The following is a 23,892-nucleotide window of genomic DNA, read 5'->3' on the forward strand; positions in this document are numbered from 1 at the left end:
GATTCTGCTTTTTCTTCCTACCAATCAGATAATTTATCATCTCTTACACAACTGCAAGCATCTAATGGCTTTCAGAGGACTTTGTAATGAATCCTCCACCTGCAGAGTCACTTTTAGATGGATCGGCCAATCAAAAGATAGTGTGGAGGAATGCAACTTTGACAGACAGGAAATGATGAAATTAGCCTTTATGTAACTGGTTACATTGATCAATTGAGTTGTCTGCCAATAGCAACTGTTTAATGCTTTGTGTATTATGGAAGCATATGAGTGTTTTCTCAAACTAAACTGAGACTAAGGCTGAATGTCTGTTGATTTTTTATTGTTAAGTATGCATGCACATCTCTTACTGAATGTGCGTTTACACACTGCTTGACCATGTTAGTATTTGTTTCTGACAATGAATGAAAACTTTATGAGATGAAAACTTAAGTCACAAAAAAATTATAATAACTTGACGACACTCATGAATGACAAGGATTACAGTATGTGAGGCAACAATGGACCAATTGAACTCTCATATATATATATATATGGAATTGTAACCAAAGGCTTGACTCAATTGTCATACATTTCTGCATATACATGGTGAAATTATTTATTTTTCACATATCCCAGCTAAACTGGGGTCAGAGTGCAGGATCAGCCATGATACAGCACCCCTGGAGCATAGGTTTTAAGGGCCTTGCTCAAGGGCCCAACAGTGGTGTCTTGGTGGTGTTGGGGCTTGAACCCCTGACCTTCTGGTCAGTAACTCAGAGCCTTAACCGCTGAGCCAGCACTCTGAAAACATCAACAATTTAATTAGTCTGTTTCAAAACCTGGAGATTCCTAAGTAGTTCAAACATACCTATGATACAGCCCAACATGGCTGTTTGGAAGCCCAAAAGGTTTTGAAACAGTCTTTGTCTCTTATTAGCAAGAAAGTTAATTACTGGCACATCACTCGTTAGCAAGGGCGCCTACAAACTGACGCTGGGTCAGAGAAACCTGCAAATCTATTGATTTCAATGGGGATTGTACAGACATAAACTAAAAAGGGTTTGTAAAAGTGTCTGTCTGTCTTTCACTTTTCTGATGTAGGCATCCATTAACCAATAAACATTTCAGTCAAGCGGGTCCAGTTGAATTTTTGGAAATCCAATTCGCTATATTCCAGCTTGATTTAAAACTGACAAAACTCTTTCCAAACTCTTAAAATGTATCTCTCAAGTTCCCATCTGTCAAACGCTCCATCAGAGCTTTACTGGTGTGTACTGTAAGTGCCCTGAGGGTTTCAGACTTGTCATTACCATCTGTGTCAAACCTCTGTTTGGCCATTGTTGGTGTGTACTAATGTAGCTATATCAGTGCAGTGTTGACATAAAAACTGGCATTGAATCTTTAGTTAAAATGTGACTTGCAGGAATCATCCATAATATGCTGAAACACGGCACCTTACCAAATTATAACAGACCATCTTCCATTTCCCATTCATTTAAAAATGTTCTCATATTTATCTCTCTCTCTCTCTGTGTCTGAAGGGGAAGAGGAATAAGCCGGGGGTGGAGACTGCGGGAACCCCAGACTCGGTGTCTGTGTCTGGGAGAGGCAGAGGAGAAAATAAAGCCATCAAGTATGTGCCTCCTGCAGGGCCTAACTATTGCAGTTAATGTCTCGGTAATGAGGGAAAATAATAATGTTAGTACTACTTTGCGTTGTGCATAGTGCTGAAAAGTCTAAGGCTGTGTTCTGAATTGAATACGTCCATACAACACAATAAACTGAATACTGCATACTATTTTCAATAGTATGTGAAAAGCTATAGTACACAGTAGTTTGCTACAGTGTTGTCACATGACCTCATAACCTCCATAGGCCTCCAGTTATCATCTCGGAAATTATGTTTGATTTTGTATTTTATATCACACCATCATTATAATTTATTGAGGAGAATCAGTTTGACAGCTATATCATAGTTTCAGGTTTCCTACGGTTATGGAAAACCTGGAGATATCAGGGAATTTTACAATTTTGTTTTTCAGACGTAGAAATGTCATGAAAATGAATGAAATACAGTCTCAAAAGTCATGGAAATTTTAAATGAGCTGGATATTGCCTCTGTTTAGAGTAAAACTTCCTTGCAAGCCAATATGATGTCCGATTTGTAACTGAATTGTACTTTAGAGTCAGTTTTTTTCAGTGAATTAGTCTAAATGATTGGGAAACCTGTAGTTTGAAAGTGATCTGTCACATTTGATTTTCACTCCATCAGTAAAATGTTTCATGGTCAACACTGTTCATTCCATCGCAACTTCAAAGAAAAGCGAGTGTTTTCATAATGCCATACTACTCTTTTTGCACTATACAGTGTATAAACTGTGCACAGCATGCACATTTTTTTTAGTCATGGAATACCCGGATGACCAACTACATTTACCAAAATGTGCAGTGTACCAGCAGAACACACTGCGACGAATAGTGTCAAACAATGCAATTCACACAATTTTTTCCCAAATTTGTTTTTAAACAAAAGCGACAAATGGAGCAGAAGTATTTTTCAAGATCTCTAATTTTTACACAAAATTGATAAAAAATTGTGAATTGATAACTGGATGCCATTGGCTAAATTAAACATTCACTGTAGAGATTGTGAGATCATGTGACAACAACATAATGTACTACCACCTATACATTAAGCAGTACACTAGTATAGTGATGTGCACTATACCACCGCAAATAAAGGATTGCAGTTACACAGATTTAAAATGGTAAATGTGATCATGCCTTTATCCAACAATGTGCATATTACAGACACTGAGCATGCGAGGCTGAGGAAAAAAGGGCACATTTTCAATTTAGAAAATCCATGCTGCAGAAATTAATTTCAGTGTCATTATTCATATGTTTAAGCAATTTGAGCAAAGTAAATTAATCGCTATTTTCTTGCTCAATTGCAAAATACAGTAATTTATATTCTGGTTTGGAAAAGTGGTTTGAAAATATGCTGAGACACCTGCCTTTTGATGATCAGTTTTCTACATTAATAAAATAGTTACTGGATTAGTTAATTCTATGACCCTGCTTGATTTAACTGTACATGAAAGAACTTAATTTTTTTGTTTCTAAAAATTTTCCCATTATATGCTATGTAATTATGCACTTCCTTTAGCATCTGTTTGTAAAGGTATCAATTTAACAAGGTATTAGAGCTGTTGCTATACTGGAACCAAAATTTTGGCATTGAGCCAATCGTACACTAGTATTCCAGTCTGAACACAGCCAGTGTTTATGGCAAGGGCCAATATGAACAAACCACAGGAATAACCTCTGACCACTTTAAAAGTAATAACTGCGAGTGAAACGATGGCTTCCACACACTTGAGGATGTTGATCAGTTCAGCAGTCTGTAGCTGAACACTTCCAGCACTGGTCCACTTGGAGCACTGGCTCTGATGGCCAATGCAGACAGAATATTAATCAGCCAATGCTCTAATTAGACACAAATGCAGTTCACACCAGATGGATACTGTTTTCATTTCAGTATGAGAGGCCAGTCAGCTAATCACCTGTGACCACACAAGGGCAGGAAGAGCTGTTCCACTGCCGATTTCGTTGTGTTCTTCAGACTGCGAATGAGGCACTAGAGTTTCCTAAATGTATGGAACCTACAACACCACTGAAGAACATTTAAATACAATAGACAAACACAGTCTGCTTAACAAAATAACACAAAAACAGTGATACAGATTTCTGTCTTACACACCGTGTAAACATTCCCGTTGCAGGGTAGACATTTCTAAAATTTAATTGGAATCAGCAGTCAGCTAACTTGGAATTCATATATGCTTTTTCCTGCAACTGTACTGTATGTGTACATCAGTGTTTCTACAGGATTATGTTTTTGCTCAAGGAGGGCCCAATTTTTTTTCCATGTTTTGCTCCATTCCACTGTTTTTGAATGCACAAATGCATCCTGTGTGAATGGTATTTTATTATGTATTTTTTCAAAATTGACCGAACAGTTTTCAAATAACAATCACATGTCCCAAAGACTTCAATTGATGGAATATTCTGAATAAATCAATCAAGTCAATCAGTCAGTCTGTCAGTCTGTCAGTCAGTCAGTCAGTCAGTCAGTCAGTCAGTCAGTTAATCAATCAATCAATCAATCAATCAATCAATCAATCAATCAATCAATCAATCAATCAGTCAACAAGTCAGTCAATCAATCAGTCAGTCAGTCAATCAATCAATCAATCAATCAGTCAGTCAGTCAGTCAGTCAATCAGTCAGTCTGTCAGTCAGTCAATCAATCTATCAGTCTGTCAGTCAGTCAGTCAATCAATCAATCAATCAATCAGTCAGTCAACAAGTCATTCAGTCAGTCAATCAATCAATCAATCAATCAGTCAATCAATCAGTCAGTTAGTCAGTCAGTCAATAAATAATTCAATCAATCTCAAAACTCTGTAACATTAGCCTAGCAACAACCAATCAACACCCTAGAAGCAACTTAAAACACTCTTTTTAATAGCACCTTATCAACAACCCAAAACAACTTAGCAACTACTTGGCAACTTCCTCTCACAAAACCTTAACAACCACATAGCAAGACAAATATAACTGTTTTCAAACAACACAAGGCTTATATAACCTTCCAACTTTAAAACTCTCTTCAAACTGCTCAAGTATTGAAACGACTTAAGGATATTAGAAATGTTTTACTTTTTCAGTAATTAATGCCATGTAGAAACAATACTTTTGAACACTGTACTAAAATGATGGCTAAATTGTTCTACTTCACCAGTAGTGCTGGGTGGTATGACCAACATCTTATATCACATATTATTCATATAATTTTATATCACAGTAACAGCATATCATGATTTAATTGAAGTCCAGTTAAATTAAATTCAAAAATTATTTATACTTCATATTAGGTAAACATGTGATAATGCCAATTTCTAGACAAAGTATTAAATTAAATACTTAACAAATGAAAAGTACCTCATCTGTATTTACTGTTTTTTATTTCTTTCCCTTTTCTTCATGAGGCTGCATTGTGATGTTCTGACCTGTCTCTCTTTCTCTTTCTCTTGTCTAAGTGATCTAGACAGGGATTTTTGGAATAACAATGACAGCAGCACTGTGCAGCAGCGCTGGAGCTCCTATCCACCCAAGGAGTTCCTTCTAAACATGTCCCCCTACGCCCCCTACGGAGACCCTCGCCTCACGCCCAAGTGAGTCTCGGTTACGGCTGGTAAGGGACCCCTTCTCTCTGCGCAGGGCTGTATTGAAAGGGGAAGGCCATCCTTTTCCCTGAGCTAAGTGCATTCATTCCTGTCTCTTCCATTCCATGATCCCCTTTAGCTAACAACGTTTTTTTCTGTGTCCTCATAGTAATGACAGAAACCAATAAGTTTGAATCTCAAAAATGAAATGTCTGGGTCATATTTCCAAGATAAATTGTCTATCAAATTATATGAAATATTATGTAAATATTCTATTGTATTTATTCCCAATTACAGTATTAAGAATATGATTTTCTTTTCCCCCGAAAACAAGTGAGCTACCGAGAATTTGGTGTAAAATGTGCTATTGTCATAAAAACAAATTTGTCACAATGCCAAAAATCTTAATGATACTAAAATGGGCTTCATTTTCCTTGTGTAAAATATAATTTCTTATTTCTTGTTTTTCATTTGGTTTTAGGGTGAATTATGTCCTGGACAATTCTAAAAGGAATAGTTCACCCAAAAATTTAAATTCTCTCATCATTTACACACCTTCATGCTATCTATGATGTGTATGACTTTCTTTCTTCTGCTGAATACAAATAAAGATGTTTATAAGAATATCTCAGCTCTGTAGGTTCATACAATGCAAGTGAATGGTGGCCAGAACTTTGAAGGTCAAAAAGCATATAAAAGCAGCATAAAAGTCATCCATATGACTAGGGCTGGATAATGAAACAGATTTCCTGATTCTATTCCAATTAGCTTCAACTGGATATTGATTTATATGGGTATATTTCAGTTATAATGTTCCTTTTGCTTACATATGAAAGAAATTCTCTTCCAGCTAATGCTGCTAATTATACAGGGGACCTTCTTACTAGATGCATTATGAAAATATACATTTTACCTATTATATTTAGTTTATAATTAATTATATTAGTTTCTCATAATTTTGGACTCATTTGGGCTTTAATAAATAAGATATTATATTTCACATAATATTTTTTGTTACATATTTATTGTTGAATTATAATTTGTATTATTTACATGTATTTACATTGATTTATTGAACACAAGCTAAAACTGGTACTGTCTCTTTAACAAAAAAGTGCATTTCTGTAAAGAGAGTCTGTAAATGGTGTGGTTGTGGCATAGTGGGCTAAAGCACATAACTGGTAATCAGAAGGTTGCTTTTTCGATCCCCACAGCCACCACCATTGTGTCCTGTAAGTCGCTTTGGATAAAAGCATCTGCCAAATGTGTAAATGTAAATGAGCACATGTTAAAGAGATAGGACTTGAATGGCTTAATCTCAATTTTTGCCATGCATGATTAGAATTAAACTTTTATTTTTTGTTATTTTTTATCCACAACTGACTGTTGAGGTCCAAAAGGGTATTAATAGAGACATTATTCAATGGGTTGTGTGGATGTTGTCTTTGGACACACATTATGTGGAGTAAATTTTACTCTCAACATGCTGTGAAACGATCACGCTGCATAATACTCCACCATTACACTACACAATTACTGGTGAGTGTAAACATATACCAGCCAGTTGCCCAGTTTATACTTTTTAGTCGCATATCGTGAAATGTGATTGCAAGAATGGCCAGACTGGTTCGAACTAACATAGTGATACATAGTGATACGTCTTCGGTAACTCAGATAACCAATCTGTACAATTGTGGTGAGAAGAATAGTGTGTCAGAATGCTATTCTTAGATGTGGGTTGGCACTGTTTTTGTGGCACGAGGGGGACCTGCACAATATTAGGCAGTTGGTTTTAATGTTGTGGTTGATCGTTGAGCGTCTGATCCAGAGAAAAACCTTTTCACAATCTTTACATGGATCCTTTTCACAAAATTCATCAGTAAATACAATAACATATGTTGCAGAAAACTATTAAGTTGTTATATATATGTATTTATATTTTCTGGGGCTTAAAGTAAAACATTTAAAAGTTAGGATTAGGGGATAGAATGTAGAGTTCGTACAGTATAAAAATCATTATGTCTATGGAGAGTCCTCACAAGGATAGCCGCACCAACATATCACAGTAAAAGACAACACAGTAAAGACATTATATCACATACACATATTCAACCCCCATCCACATCTAAAGTACCCTGTTGAAAGAGTGCCCATCTCGCCTGGCGTGGGTTAAGTCTCTTTGCTTCTTTCAAGTACAGAAGATTTTTGTGGTCTGTGAGAACCAGAAATGGATGTTTGGCTCCTTCTAACCAGTGTCTCCACTCTTCTAGAGCAAGCTTAACCGCCAGGAGTTCTCGATTGCCAATATCGTAATTTACTTTGCAGGAGATAACTTGTGAGAGAAAAATGCGCAAGGCATAGGTTTGGGTGAAGAAGCCGAATACCTTGACAACCACAGCGGAGTGGTCCAGGAGGTAATGGCTTTGGTTTTACGATCATCCATCTCTACTCCTTTTTCACTGAGGTGGTAACCGAGGAACTCGACTGAGGTTTGATGAAAGAAGCACTTCTCTGCTTTCAGGAACAGGGAGAATTCACATAGCCGTTGGAGTATCTGAGAGACATGTCGCTGATGTTCCACCAAGTTTCTGGAGTAGATTAAGATATCATCGATGTAGATTATTACAAACTGATTCAGGTAGTCTCGGAAAATTTCATCCATGAAACTTTGGAAGACTGAAGGGGCGTTTACCAGACCATATGGCATGACGAGATATTCGTAATGTCCTGCTGGGGTGATGAATGCGGTCTTCCACTCGTCGCCCTCTCGGATTCGAATAAGATTGTATGCACTTCTCAAATCCAGCTTGGTGAATATCTTGGCTTCTCGAAGTTGTTCAAGAGAAGAGGGAACCAATGGGAGCGGATAACTGAACTTCACAGTTATCTTGTTTAAGGCTCTATAGTCTATACATGGACGTAGACCTCCATCTTTCTTAGGGAGAAAGAAACAACTGGCAGCAGCAGGTGAAGTAGAGGCCCGAATATAACCCTGTTTCAATGCCTCTCCAATGTACTGTTGCATGGCTTCTTGTTCAGGGATAGACAGAGAGTAGATTCGCCCCTTGGGGATGGATTCTCCGGGAATCAGATTGATGGCACAATCCCAGGATCGATGAGGTGGTAATTTGGCAGCCTCGACGGATTGAATACATCAGAATATTGAGAGTAACATGAAGGGATGGACACCGACAGGTTTTCTATGGGGCTTTCAATGGAAGTTGAGTTCACTGGGATGGCGTCGGGTAAGTTGGCGATGGACGAGACTGAGAGTTCAACATTCGTGGAAGAGCACATGCAACCCCATTTCAATACCTTACCAGATCTCCAGTTGATGTTAGGTTGATGTCGTATAAGCCATGGACGGCCAAGGATAATATCAGTCTGGCTATTCTCAAATACGAAAGGTTCAAACAGTTCATGGTGTGTGTCTTCAATACAGAGTAGAATAGGTTTAATCTGAGACGTGATGTACCCCTGATTGATGGTTTCACCAGTCACTGCATGGATGGAGTATGGTTTGGTGGTGGTGGATTTCTGGAGTTGGAGCTTCTGACAGAGCTGTCCGGAGATGAAATCTCCTGCCGACCCGGAGTCCACAATGGCTGTAGCAGAGACATGGAAACTCGTAGATTTTAGAATCACTGATATCGTTAACGGAGCTGAAACAGAGACGGACGTAAGGACAGAACTCACAAGCATTCTAGGAGGTCGTGTAGGGCATGAACGAAGAAAATGTCCTCCCATGCCACAATACAGGCACAATTTTAACTCTCGACGTCGAGAACGTTCAGCTTGAGACAGTCGATAGGTATCCACCTGCATCTTCTCTACTGCCACTTCGGAGGGACGTTCAGCGGGATACTGAGGTGGTAAGAAAGTGGGTTGTTGAGCTTCACGATAGCAACCTTGAGATCTTTGGTGCACAAGGAGAGCTTGCTGTATGAATTTCTCAACTCCCAGGCTATCATCATAAATCGCGAGTTGAAGGCGAAGCGCAGGATTTAAACCACGTCGGTAGACGGAGATGAGCGCCTTTTCGTTCCACCCACTGGCGGCGGCTAGAGTGTGGAATTCCAGTGAATAATCAGAAACTGACTTCTTGTCTTGATGTAATTGTAACAGTTTATCACTGATGGATGAATCATCTACTGGACACCCGAAAAATTCTTTGAAATGGTTTACAAACTCCTGTACTGAAGAAGTAACAGTAGATTCCTGCAGCCACAATGTTTCAGCCCATCTTAATGCAGCTCCTGATAACTGTTGAATAATAAAAGCAACCCTCGACTTTTCAGTGGGATAAAACTGGACTTGTTGTTCTAAAGCGAGTGAACACTGTAATAGGAACCCGTTGCAATCCTCCGCCCGGCCGGAGAATGGCGCTGGACGAGAAGTTGGATTTGCGAAGCAAACCAGAGAGGAAGCGGGGTTTGCGGAAGTACTGGGCGCTGGCTGACTGGGATTCACAGCGGCGGCTGTAGGTTGTGCAGGATCAACGACATTACTGGCAGATTCCATCGCGCTGTTTCTTCTTTTCCAGGTCAAGCCTTCTGTCAGGATAGAGACCAGGAGATCGGAGGTAAGTGATTCAAATACAGCTTTATTCAGGTGACAATCGTGTAAGGTGAGTATATGGTGAATTTTCAGGTGCAGATATAGTGAAGATCGCTTGATGCGCGGAGAACGATAGGTAATCCAGATAACTTCAGTAGTAGTATAATCACACAGTCTCCATTCATTAATCCTTTCTCTCTACTAGGAATGATCAGAGTAGCGTGATCAAATCTTGAACATGGGCTTTCAGGAATCAGATGGGAGATCTGGAGATGGCAGAACAATATCACAGAGGGTTAGTTGAGTCAGGTAAGGAAACAGAATTCTTAGACAGTTCAGCGCTAACAGGGTTTTCAGGATACAAGCAGAACGGTCTGTTCCTGTTGGAGGCTTGACAAAGACTGAAATCACAGTGAGAGTTCTTATGAGCTGGTTGATGAGGTAATTGATGATGAACAGGTGTGTGTGTTTAATATTCTGGAGAGAGTGATCTTTGAGTGGTGGACTGAAACGAGCTTGATTGATCCCTGACACCTGTAGAGAATATAGACATTTATGTTAATTAATCAGGCACATTATGTTTAGGTCATGTGGTGTAACCATGAGAAAACGAATCAGTTACCTAACGTAACCTTGGTTCTCTCTAGATGAGGGAACAAGTATTGCGTAAGCTAGCTTACGCTACGGGAAAGATTAATCTTTTCTGAGATATTGAAGCCAAAAAAATATCCTTAATTTTGTATCCATTGTCAACGCAGTGCAGCAGCTGTATACCTTGAGCGGGCTAGCTAGCGAGCTCATTGGTTGCCCTGCGGCAACTGCTGCAGCCTATAGACGAACTTGAGTGAACTTGCGTCCAATGACAGGTGCCCGCGCCGTCACTGTATCAAAGCCCGCCAGAATGGGCGTGGCTAGAGTGCATATAAGCGTAAGTTCATAGGCTGGAACCCTGGTTTTCATTGAATGAAGCGAAAATCGCTCGTGGCGCGAGCACGGCCGGCTACGCAATACTCGTTCCCTCATCTAGAGAGAACCGAGGTTACATTAGGTAACCGATTCGTTCTCTTACGAGAGGTTCTCTCATATTGCGTAAGCTAGCTTACGCTACGGGAACCCATTGTCAACGCCGTGCACGCCAAGCATCCACTGCATGAGCCCCGGGGGTGGGGGGACCCGGGGGAGCCCTTGTGAGTGGGGGAATAATATTTGGCCGGCAAGAGTGTGGGCCAGTGTGTGTGTAATACATAAGCACATAGTGGGAAGGGAAAGACAGAGCGGCGGTGCCGGTCTGTGTGGAATGTGTCCCGTCAGTGCAGCCTCACCAGGGGAGCTGTAGCGTATTAAACCGCTAATAGTTTTACCTGCAGGGCGGGAACTTCCAGATTGTAAAATCTGACAAAGGTGGAGGGGGAAGCCCAGCCCGCTGCCACACATATGTCGTGAATGTAAATCCCGCTGGACCATGCCCACGAGGAGGCCATGCCTCTAGTGGAGTGAGCCCTAATGCCTAACGGGCATGGTAGGTCTTTTGACGTGTACGCGGCAGCAATAGCGTCCACTATCCATCTAGACAGTGTGTTTCGAGGCGGCGAAACCTTTGGTGTGCCCTCCGAACGAAACGAAAAGCTGCTCAGAGCATCTGAAAGAGGCGGAGCGCGTAGTATACAATCTCAGTGCTCTGACTGGGCAAAGGAGATTGGCGTCGCGTTCGCTATCGGATGCTGGCAGCGCCAATAGGGAAATGATTTGTGCTCTGAAAGGAGTACCGATCACCTTGGGGACATAGCCGTGTCTAGGCTTTAAAATGACCTTGGAGTCACTTGGTCTAAACTCAAGACACGCAGCGCTGACAGACAGCGCGTGAAGGTCTCCCACACGTTTAACTGATGACAGGGCAGTTAGAAAAACGGTTTTGAGTGAAAGGTATTTCAAATCCACGGATTGAAGCGGTTCGAAAGGGGGGCTTTCATAGCTTCGAGAACTACGGAAAGATCCCAGATAGGAACCGATGGGGGCGCGGGGGGTTCATCCTTCTAGCTCCCCTGAGGAAGCGGATGACCAGCTCGTTTTTTCCCAGTGACTGGCTGTGCAGGGGTTCAGCGAACGCCGCGACGGCCGCCATGTACACTTTGAGCGTGGATGGGGATCTGCCCTTATCCAGCAGCTCTTGTAAAAACACGAGCAGCGACGACACCCCACATGTCCGCGAGGAGTTTCCTGATTGTAAGCATTTTGAACGGTCTTTTTGCGAGCACCTTGTTCAAAACCCTTAGATCTAATATTGGCCTGAGGCCGCCGTCTTTCTTGGGGACAAGAAAATAACGGCTGTAAAACCCCGACTCGCTCAGAGAAGGTGGCACTCTCTCTATGGCCCTTTTGCACAGAAGGTTTGCTATTTCTGAACGAAGCATGCAGGCTGCTTCCGTGTTCACAGTGGTTTCGAGCCGCGCTCTGAAGCGGGGAGGGCGGCGATCGAACTGTAGCAAATAGCCCTGTTTTATTGTGCTTAACACCCTTTTGGATATCCCTGGGATAGCTTTCCACGCTTTGAAGCGTAACGCTAGAGGGTGAATGGCCAAGTCGCCCTGATTGCCGCACACAGCGAGCTGAACAGAATGTGTGAGCGTGCTTACTGTGCTTATGCATGACTGCTCGCAGACAGCAGGGACAGGCTGTTCTGTGAGTGACTTCCCGATTGAGGTGAATGGGGAAAGAGTCACATTTGTGAAGTGATACGCGAGCATAGTCACGGGCATGGGACTTACATACAGAGAGGTGTTTGCTGGCCGTGTGACAGAGCGGGCAGAGAAGGGGCGCGCGCACGGATTCGTGGGTGCGTTTATTAACTCTTTAACACTCGAGCTGGCTGTGCCCACTTTATGTGAGTGGACTCTGATAGGGACACGGGAAGTGTAATGCTTGTGTGTAGGGGTGAACACTGGATTGTGGGCACATTTTCTACATATAAGGCATGTTTGCTTTTTACAAGATTTCTTTGGGTCGCCGTGAAAACGGCATTTGAGTGCAGGCAAGCGGGCAGTATCACCGGCTTGTTGGCTGCTGAATCCACCACTGCAGTAGCCTGAGAGAAGGGGACTGACAGGGGGCGAAGCTTTGACGGTGGTCCGGCCGCGTCCGGACTGAGCCGTCGTTTCCTCAACAAAGCTAGGAGGACTTCGGTTGCTCAGGTTTCAGCGCAATCTTAGGCCGAGGCCCGCGGGGGGGGCGGCGGTCTGCGGCGGCTGTCTGAGCGCCTTCTAGGGCGGCCGCCCTGTCGACGCTGAGAAGTCTGGCTTTGCTGAGCTGGGTGCTGTGAAGAGGCTCGTGCAGGAGGCTGGTCACGTGGCTTGGGTGGCTTTCTGGACTTCCGAGAAACGGTCAACAATGCCACTCACCGCGGAACCGAAGAGACCGGACGGAGAGAGTGGCGTGTTGAGGAACGTGGAGTGTTCAGCTTCTCCCATGTCGGCTAGTGTCTCTCGGTCACAGTCAGCGCGGCCATGCACTTCCCTAGGGCTTGAGCTGCAGCTTTGGTGGCGCGAAGGGCGAGATCCGTCGCGCTCCTTAGATCTGAAACAGCCTCTGGGTGCCTGCCTTTCTCATCCCACTCTCGAAGAAGGTCCGCTTGGAGGATCTGTAAAACGGCCATGGAATGCAGAGCAGATGCAGCTTGGCCGGTGGCGGCATAGGCGCGGCCAACACAGGAAGAAGTAGTTCTGCAGGCCTTAGACGGGAGCACTGGCTTAGACCGCCATCTCGCGGAGGGCGGGCAAAGGTGTGCTGCTACCGAATCCTCGACCGGGGGGATGGAAGAGTAGCCCCTCTCGGTGGCGCTGTCCATCGAAGCGAGAGAGGTGGAGACATGGGATCGGTTCCTGGCCGAGAGAGGCGCATTCCACGATTTAGAGAGCTCGGCGTGGAGTTCCGGCAGGAAGGGAGCGGCCCGGGCCGCGGGCGCCACGCGGCGACGGCTCTGAAGAAAGCAGCCGTCGATTCTGTTGGGAGCCTACTCAGAGGGCGGTGACCACTCGAGCCCGAGGCTGTCGACGGCCTGTGTGAGGAGGCGCGTTAGTTCTTCCTCGACTCCGGCGCGGGTCCTGCTGGATTCCTGGGCCGAGGAGGAGGCTTGGGAGTTCCTCGCTGTCCGAAGCCATGATGGAACAGCAGCCCTTATCCCCCGCCTCGTCATCCGAGATGGCAACAGTGCGGCGGCTTCGGTTTTGAGTGCTTCGAGTCGAGCCCGCAGGGTCGACATCGGAAGCTCCTCGCAAAGGTCGCATCCGCCGTCAGCGAGGGCGAGCTCTGCATGTTCCAGTCCCAGGCAGAGAGCGCAGATGAGGTGGCGGTCTCCAGCGCTGAGAGGGGCGCGGCATGAGGCGCAGGTGGTGCGAGGCATCTTTAAAAAGACGCTCGTTGCTCTTTTTGTGAAGTTCGCTGAGGAGCTAGCTTGCTCTAAAAAGGATACGTCGCCGGATGGCGTAGCTCGCAGGATGGCTGAAGGTGGCGAAGACGGCCGGCTTCTTTGAGCGCTGTCCAAGCTTGCTTGATGCCCCTCGAACGGCGACGCGGCTGCTGCAGTTCAGAGATGCGAAGAGCTTCGCTGAATAGATGAAAAATCAGGGTTCCAGCCTACGAACTTACACATATATGCACTCTAGCCACGCCCATTCTGGCGGGCTTTGATACAGTGACGGCGCGGGCGCCTGTCATTGGACGCAAGTTCACTCAAGTTCGTCTATAGGCTGCAGCAGTTGCCGCAGAGCAACCAATGAGCTTGCTAGCTAGTCCGCTCAAGGTATGCAGCTGCTGCACTGCGTTGACAATGGATACAAAATTAAAGATAATTTTTTGGCTTCAATATCTCAGAAAAGATTAATCTTTCCCGTAGCGTAAGCTTGCTTACGCAATACGAGAGAACCTCTCGTAAGAGAACTTCTTGATATTTTTCACTCAAAAATTATTTACAAAAAATACGTTTTAATTAGGGATGAGACAGGTCATCATTAAATAAACAGGAACAGTTCCAGAGATAGTTTTGACTGTGTTTGAAGCCTAATGTTTTACATCAGGCTTATGAGATTTCAACAGTTCTTATTTAATTTCATGTATTCTGGACTATAAATGGAAGCGCTGTATGTTTTGCGATGTAGATTCAAATGATCAGGCTCATTAGAATATTTTTTCCAGTAATCGGACTATACCGGAAAGTGGCGAATGTTTTGCGCTGTAGATAAGGTCTGGCTCCTTTGAATAATTCTTTCAGGAATCAAAATATAACAGAAGCACATTGTAGATTCCTGAAAGAATAGAGTCAGCTAGAGATTGGGAATCAAATACACTTGTAGAGCTGTGATTTACGTCAGTAGAGCTGTGCTGCTGGAAACACTGTCGGAGTATTTTAGGACTGTGTCTGCGTCGGCAGAAAAAATGAAATTCACAAAGATTCCGGTAATATTTTTACCTTGAAAAATGTGTTTGAAAACTTTTTGAAATAAAGGATTATGTTGATTATTCCTTCATGTATTCAGGGTGCAAAATATTATAATAATTTGTACATGATGGTTACACCACATGGCATTTCTAAAGTTAACATTTTTGTAGAAAATGCTATTAAGGTTTTTCCAAAATTGGACACAAAGATTATATTTCTAATAACTTGACACAAGTGTTTTATAATAGATTTCTAAATGACTACATATTTGAAACCCCTCAGACAACCTTATTTTTCAATGACCCATAAGCATTAGCATTAGTTTCTCACTCACACCTATCATAGTACTTAACCACTAAAGGATTACTGTTATGCTGCCTTTATGTGCTTTTTAGACTTTTGAATTTCTGGCCACCGTTCACTTGCATTGTGAGGACCTACAGAGTTGGAAAAAAAATGTGTACTGCAGAAGAGAGAAAGTCATACACATCTGGGCTGGCATGAGGGTGAGTAAATGATGAGAGAATATTCATTTTTGGGTGAACTATGCCTTTAAAGGTCTTTGTGAGATCGACCCACAAGCTGACAATTAAAGTTAGGCTGAAAAACGTGATGACTTGTTTTAAACATTTTACTTCTTTCTGTGAGGTCAATTTGAGCAATCCACAAAGCATACCGAAAGTATGCCAGTCACGTCAGTCATACATTTCCCATTGACCCCATCTGTAAGAGCTATATCTAGGGCAATCCATATCATTTTCTAGCATTCTAGTAGGCTTATTATCATTCAGTGTACACCACAATCCAGACTGAAACGAGAACTGTCCAATCTATGGGTCAAGACATCACTCCCTCTGCCTCAAAGAGACGTGAATTTGGTTCCACCGAGGGTTCTGGGGTTAGCTGCAGTCTTGCGTTTCCTTGTGTTTTAATTGCATAATTGAAGTCATTATCTTCGAGGGGAAGTAGGCTTTTCTGGCTTATCTCCCAGGATAAATGACAATCTAATTGACAGCAGACAGTAATGGATGCAGGAGGCTGGAGGTCTCCTCCACTTTTCATCCACATGCAAAAAATTACAGTCTACAATCCCTCAAACAAACACACGCCCATAAAATCACTAGATATTAATCTTTAGATTTAATCTTTAGTCAGAATTAATCTTTAATCAGTATATTCAGTAATCCACTCTACAATCACAAAACTTAGCCGTATTTGGAACCAATCACTTTACCCCATCTTCTTACATCATCACATCTTAGAGGATGAGATAGTACTGTAGCTCTGTTCAGGTGTCAAGAAGGTGCTTCTGTAATAGTTTGGTTCTGTCCTTAGGGATTGTTCACCCAAAAAGGAAAATTCTTTCATCATCTACACGAGGGTCAAGGAAGGGCAACTGGGAACATAGTCCCAGGCCATGGAATGAGGGAGGCCCACTAATGTCCATTATGCTATAACCTACTCATTCAGCATAGAGTAAGTGGGCCCACCAATAAATCGTTTTTTCAAGTAACGGCCCATATCTGCATAAACTCATTACGCTTTTGTCATTTTCCAGTGGAATTCAAAAGGAGATATTTTGCAGAATGTACAAGCGGATTTTTTTGTACAACAACAATGGATGGGGACCAATGGTTGCCATAAATTACCATAAAAATAGACAATTTTATTTGTGTGCTGTGAGAGTGAGTAGATAATGACAAAATCTTCACTTTTGGGTTTACAAGTTTTTGGTTGAAAGACCTAACACAAGCAGACAAAGACAAACTGCAAACTCTAAAAACATTAGCAAATGTAAATAAATGTATCTTGCCCCAAGAAAGTCCCCTGTTCCCTACAGCCCTGCCAGCACCACTAATGTTTTAAACTGCTAACATTTCACCCCCAAACACATGGATGGTATCCATGGAGACGGACAACCCTCAGAACCTCTGACCTTTAACCTTAACGGTTCATGTACATTCAAGGACATCTAGATTGGTTTCTTGCCATTTATCTAGTCCTGACTCCACATCTTATTGAATGTAGAGGGTTGACCGTTACTCTACTACTGTATTTCTATGTTTTCATGACTATATTTTTGTGCCCTTTGTGGTATATGTATTTGTCTCTCAAATCACCTGTCACTTCCCGTATGTAGTTTGACACTTAGTATGGGACACAGTTTCAAAAGTTGCCAATTCTCCAAACATTTTCACCCTTGAATTTAGTTTAACATGATACTGTTTTTTTTCACTTGTTTTTTATAATTATTTTCATAGTTGCATTTAATTAATTCATATAATTTGATTTATTCTTAATTCACATTTTACTCATCATAGTCATTAGGATTTACTTAATTTTAACAACATAAACATAAACATGCATTCACTTTAACAGCAGTTAGGTCAATGGAGGCGTTACTACTCAGATGCTGTACCTGAAGTTCCATAAAGTTGTATTTTTCTCAACTTTGTTGCATCACCAACATTTGCTATTGTTCATTTTGCCTCGTATTAAAATGAGTCATTCATTTTTAGTTTGAGGCAACATGAACGATAACAGCTGTAGGTGGTAGGATAAAGTTTGTCATTCCGATTGTCGCTGTAAATTACTTTCAGCATGAATGCCCCTTAAAAAGGGGGTATTAAAATAATCACTCCTGACTAGATAGTAAAAAGTAAAGGGACATTTAAATACATTTTCAGATTAAAACACTCTTTACATCAAGTTCCCCCTGTTTCTGTCCACCTGCTGAGGTTGCTGCACAAATGTTAAGTTATGGGTCATCTCCGTCTTAAACTGCCATCACAGATCTGTTGCCTTCTCTGCGAGTCACAGCACCTTTGTTTGAAATGTTAGTTCTGTTGTTTTACTGTCCAGATGTGCTGAACATCAGTCTCTGTTGCACTTGAAGGAAAAGCATGATTGTTTAATAAATAATGGTTAACAGAATAGGAATTGGCAGCCTATATCTCTACTATGTATTGATAGAAATTACTGAAATCAAAAATTAAGATTTGATCAAATTTATAATTTTCCCGAATGCTAAAGAAATGTGACAATATCTATCATTTTCAGTGTTGGGTAAGATATTTAAAAAGTTAATCTGATTCAAATGACTAATTACTTCTCTAAACATGTGATCAGATTACTTTACTGATTACTTTATGGGAAAAGTAATCATATTAGTAGTTTTAGGGTACCTTGTAAAACACGTTCACAGAAAAAATTTTTTCCCCTCAGCGAATTCAAAATAATGCCATACACTCAGCACCCCACTTATACCTCACATAAATGCATTCAGACATACATGTGAATATAATTGATGTTTTAAAATATTTGGAATATATATAATTGTAATCTGATCATTTAAAATGTAATGTCTTGCACTATTTCTTTACAAAAACTGTTAATAGATTACAGTAACTAATTACTTTGGTATCAGATTGCACCTAACACTGATCATATTTTTGCAATGGTCTGCACAAGGCCAAATCGCAATTTCGATTATAATTTGATTTTATTGCAGCCCAATATAGAGATAACAGATAAGTTGATTCTGAAAAGGCTTATGTGTTATTATGATTTTCTTAGAGACAATGAAATAATTATGGTAATGTTATTTGGGGATCAGAAATTAGACAGTAATTCATGACTAATAATTACACTTGTAATGTACAGTATTTATTAAGCCTTTATTGGCTGCCTTTATACTGTAAGTATACAATATATGTAATATGCATATAGTATTTCAACAAAGCAGGGAAGGTTAGGGTTAGGTTTAGGGTTAGGGTTTGGTGTAGGTTGTCTGTGGGACTCTAAATAATCACAATAAACATATTGCAGTGATGCCCCTATAATGTATGTTAGTGTGAAAGGTGTGAAAATAGCATCTAACACTATTTGCACAGTGCAAAGAACATGCATTTTTGTGGCTTTTTACACTTAGCAACAAAAGTCTCTGCCTTCTATATTTAGTTTATACTTATATCCTGCACATTCACACAGTGTAATGAGAACCTATAAAGGATGTATTTTGCATCTTACTAGCTATTTTTTATCTTTTGTTTTTACCTAATAAGTTTATTGTTAGGAAAAATAAATGTAAAGAGGCTATTAAGCAAGAAATCAGCAAACAAAGGCTTAATAAATACCTTATAATTCTAAACAAGTCAGTAACTAGTCTCTTACAAGTACAATTATTAGTCATTAATTACTGTCTAATTTCTGATCCCTGATCCCAAAATTATTCAACTTTTGTGCATTGATAGTAGCATGTATCATCATTATTTTGCTTAGCTGTCTGATTTAGACAACTAATGGGTTGCCACTATTCCACAGCAAATGCTGTATACAAACACCATCTGCCTTCCTGTTACTGTTATCCCATGTTCCCAGTAAATCAGACCCTACTGCTTGGTCTTCAAGCACCACAATCGAAACCCCCTCGGAACCTGCAGCGTCTACACCTGTTTGGTTTACAGCTGGAGCTCTGCTAGGATTGTTTTCAACCTCTATCCCTTATTGCTTTGCCTAAAGCTTCTGAATAATCTGTCTCAACTTTTTTTTTATTCTTTGCTTTTATGCATACTCAAACCCCTCTCATTTCTGTTCTTCCATCATATTTGCTGCTCTTTCTTTCCTATTTTAGTGGCTCGTTGGAGAAAGGGGAAGTGGGTGGGGGGGCAGTGGGTGGTCCCAGTCGCAGTGACAGCTGCATAGGTGCAGGGACCAGCAAGTCCGCGAGGTGGCAAACTGTCCAGAGCCACCTGCACTCCGGCAGCTTGAGACCCAGCAAGTGAGTGTCATAGGCTGAGTTCTTTTCTTTTTGAGGAGTATGGGCAGGTTTCCATGACATGAAAGCACATCTGCTGTCGTGCATAACAGAATGGTTTAGTTAAAGGATTGCCTAGAATGTTTAATTCAGTCACTGTGTACTCACCCCTTGTTGTTCCAAACCTGTATGGTTTTATTACTCAAAATGTATCCTTTTGTGCTCCAAAAGTTTGGAACAGCATGTGAGTGATTAAATAATAATACAAGTTTATTTTTTTGGTTAACTATTCCTTTAAATAATATTTAACAACAGTAAAAGCAATTTGTTAAAATTTAGATCATTATTCAGTGGCTTCATAATCAATTAGCTACATAATCCATGCATTTATGTTGCCCAAAGTGGTGATTGCAATGATCACATTGACTGTGAGCCAGGTTGGTAGCTGAAACCAATTTTAAAATGCATCAGACAGATGATCATTACATTTAGTGTTGTAACTCTGTAATCATTTGATGACATTTATGACATTAAGCTGTCAATTTCAGCCTGCAAGGATTTAAATATGTGCAACAATATCTAATTTGTGACTATACACAGGAAAATGAAATTAACCATAATTGATGAGCCCTATTTTCAGTGCAAGCTGACTGGAGGAGACTTCAAAAGACATGACATAGGGACCTTATATTGCAATATTAAATTTACTGTATACCTTGTTCTTGTTATTTATACATTTGCTCTGAAATGGCTTAAAATTGTGGGTATTTTTTCTTATTTGATTTTTACCCTCCAAGGCTGTTCAATAAAGGTCGACCTTGGCTGTTTGAGGTCATTTTTGACCGCAAGCCAAACAGGTTTTAATTTTTTTTTCACACACACACACACACACACACGCATATATATATATAACATCATTAATTTGCATGTGCAAACAAGCAAATTTATGTTAACTTCACTTCAGTAAAATCCTACATTTACATATTATTGCTTACATCTGGTGGAAAAAATTACATGACTTCAAAATAATGTCATAACAATAATAACTAGTAGCTGCAAAGACTTTATGGCCTGATTTACTTTTATATCTTACTTTTTGATTTTCTAATTTTAGATTTAGTTTAGACTTCACAAGGTCTGCAATTGCATAGCTATTTAGACAAAAAATATTTTTGTAAAATTGTATCATTTTTATTAATTGTTTTGAAATGTCAGTTTTTTATTTAATGTGACATTACAGTGTGTTTACTGTCAAACCTGACCATGGTGTTACAAATAGAAGTTTTTTTTACCAATCATTTATTTTAAATATCAAAATCAAAAACTCAGTAATGTAAATTTGTTTGTTTCCATTACAAAAAGATGTATTGTTTTGTGTGGAAGGTGCAGCTCCCACACCTAAGCATATACATTGAGGTCAGACTCAGACTTTGTTTTTTGTTCTTTGTTCTGTGTGTGTGTGTGCATTTGTGCGTGCATACGTGTGTGTGTGTGTGTGTGTGTGTGTGTGTGTGTGTGTGTGCACTGTGGGTGTATTATGGTCTCACCACCTAATTTCTGTGTGTGTGTTCTGCATTGTGGCTGATTTATTGATTTTATTTGAGAAATCAAAAAAAAATATTTTTTATAAATTTTTGGTACATTTATAGTCTCACAAATTAATTTGTGTTTGTGTGTGTGTTAGTACATGTTTGTATGTGCTGCACTCTGGATGTTTTATAGTCCCACTTAATTGTAGGGTCTCTTCCATTAATTTCCTATGGTCTGTCAATATTGACCTCGAACAGCAAAGGTGTTACGTTTATTTATTAATTTTTTCAACCACATAGACTCAATGAATCAAGTCAAAAAAAAATTCTATGTGCAAATTGCAAATCTTGGAAAAGTCATAAAATCTTGTACCACTCAGATTGAGGAAACCATTTTTATATATAATCTAATATATAATTTAATATATATATATATATCACAATTATTAGGCAAGTGAGTATTCTGATCTTATTATTATTATTTCCGTGCACATTTTCCAACTCAAAACCATATAAACTTGAATGCTTATTGGATTCAATCATTTTCATGTGGTATGTATTTGTGAAATGAGGGAGGGTGTGGCGAAAGTGACTAACACCTTATATCAAGGTGTGCATAATTATTTGGCAGCTTCGTTACCTCAGGTAAAATGGGCCAAAAAAGAGATTTAACTGACACTGAAAGTAAAATATTGTAAAATGCCTTTCAGACGGATGCAACACTCTTGAAATAGCAAAAATATTGAGGTGTGACCACCGGACAATCAAACGTTTTGTTGCGAATAGTCAACTCGGGCACAAAAAACACATGGAGAAGAAAATGAACTGCAAAAGTCTTGAGAAGAACTAAACATGAAGCTACCAGGAGCCCATTATCCTCCAATGCCACCATATTCCAGAACTGCACCCTACTCAACTAAATTTTATTTGTAGAGCACTTTCAAAAACCACACTGGGTACCAAAGTGCTGTACATGGAGTTATGAAAAATAAATAAAATCACATAAATACAGCTTAAGAATGCAAAAAACATTTAAAACCAATAAAACAAGAATAAGATAAAATTGACCTAGTACAATTTATAATGCAATTAATTAAAAGCTAGGGAAAATAAATACGTTTTTAAAGCCCCCTGGAAAGAGAATAGAGACGGAGATGATTTTATGACCAATGGAAGCTCATTCCAAAGTCTAGGGGCTGCCACCGCAAAAGCTCTATCACCTTTAGTTTTTAGGCGAGATCGAGGAACTGACAGACACAGCTGATCTCCAGAGCGGAGAGACCTTGAAGGTTGATGCAAACTTATTAAAGCAGAGGTGTACTCTGGTGTAAGACCATGAAGAGCCTTAAATACATACATCAACACTTTGTACTGGATTCTGTATTGGATCGGTAACCAATGTAGTGAAATCAAAACTGGGGTGATATGGTCTCTTTTCCTGGTTCCAGTTAAAAGCCTAGCAGCTGAATTCAGGACCAGCTGCAGGCGAGAGAGAGAGAGACCTGACACCCAGATACAAAGCATTACAATAGTCCAATCGAGAAGACACAAAAGCATGCACAACCTTCTCCAAATCATCAAAAGAAAGGATGGACTTCAACTTTGCTATAGTTCTAAGATGGAAATTCTTTTTTTAACAACAGCATTTATTTGTCAATCAAACTTGAGCTCAGAGTCAAATATAACACCCAGGTTTTTTACATAGGGAAGTTTTTTTCCCTGGAAGCAGTGACAAATTTCTTTCTGAATTTACCTCACATCCCCTTTGACCAAAAACAATAAACTCTGACTTATCCTCATTTAATTGAAGAAAGTTGTTTGCCAGCCAACACTTCACATCGGCCATGCATTTATGCAGAGACTCAAAAGAAGGGTGCTTCCCATGTTTAATAGGAAAGTAAAGTTGAGAGTCATCAGCATACAGATGGTAGTGTATGCCATGCTTATCAAAGATCTTTCCTAACGGTAACATGTAGAGGGAGAATAAAACGGGTCCCAAAATGGAGCCCTGAGGGACCCCACATGTTAAAGGAACAACTGATGAAGAACAGTTCTCTAAACAGACTGAAATCGTTCTACCCTTGAGATATGAAGAGACCCAATCCAAGGCTAACCCATGAAGACCAACCTGGTCTCTTTGGCAATCGATAAAAATGTCATGATCAACCATATCGAAAGCAGCACAAAAATCCAGCAGCAGAAGACCAACAGGACTACCAGAATCCACACCTAAAAAAATATCATTTAAAACTCTCAACAGAGCTGACTCTGTGCTATGACCAGTTCTGAAGCCTGACTGAAATTTATCGAGCAAATTATTGATAGCTAAAAAAATCATTTAACTGTGCAAGCACCGTCTTCTCTAATATTTTTGACATAAAGGATAATTTTGATATAGGTCTAAAG

General features: G+C 40.5%; 1 protein-coding gene across 1 annotated transcript in view; it reads left to right on the forward strand.

Annotated features, from left to right (window-relative positions):
• syt7b (synaptotagmin VIIb) overlaps positions 1–23,892 on the forward strand; it is a 175,717-nt gene that overhangs the window by 67,433 nt on the left and 84,392 nt on the right. Inside the window, exons 3-4 of the mRNA XM_052151998.1 lie at positions 1,524–1,621; positions 5,088–5,222. Of these exons, the coding sequence (XP_052007958.1) occupies positions 1,524–1,621; positions 5,088–5,222 (233 nt within the window). The remainder of the gene's footprint in view (positions 1–1,523; positions 1,622–5,087; positions 5,223–23,892) is intronic.

Source organism: Xyrauchen texanus, chromosome 2 (genome assembly GCF_025860055.1).
Source record: "Xyrauchen texanus isolate HMW12.3.18 chromosome 2, RBS_HiC_50CHRs, whole genome shotgun sequence".
NCBI lineage: Eukaryota > Metazoa > Chordata > Actinopteri > Cypriniformes > Catostomidae > Xyrauchen > Xyrauchen texanus.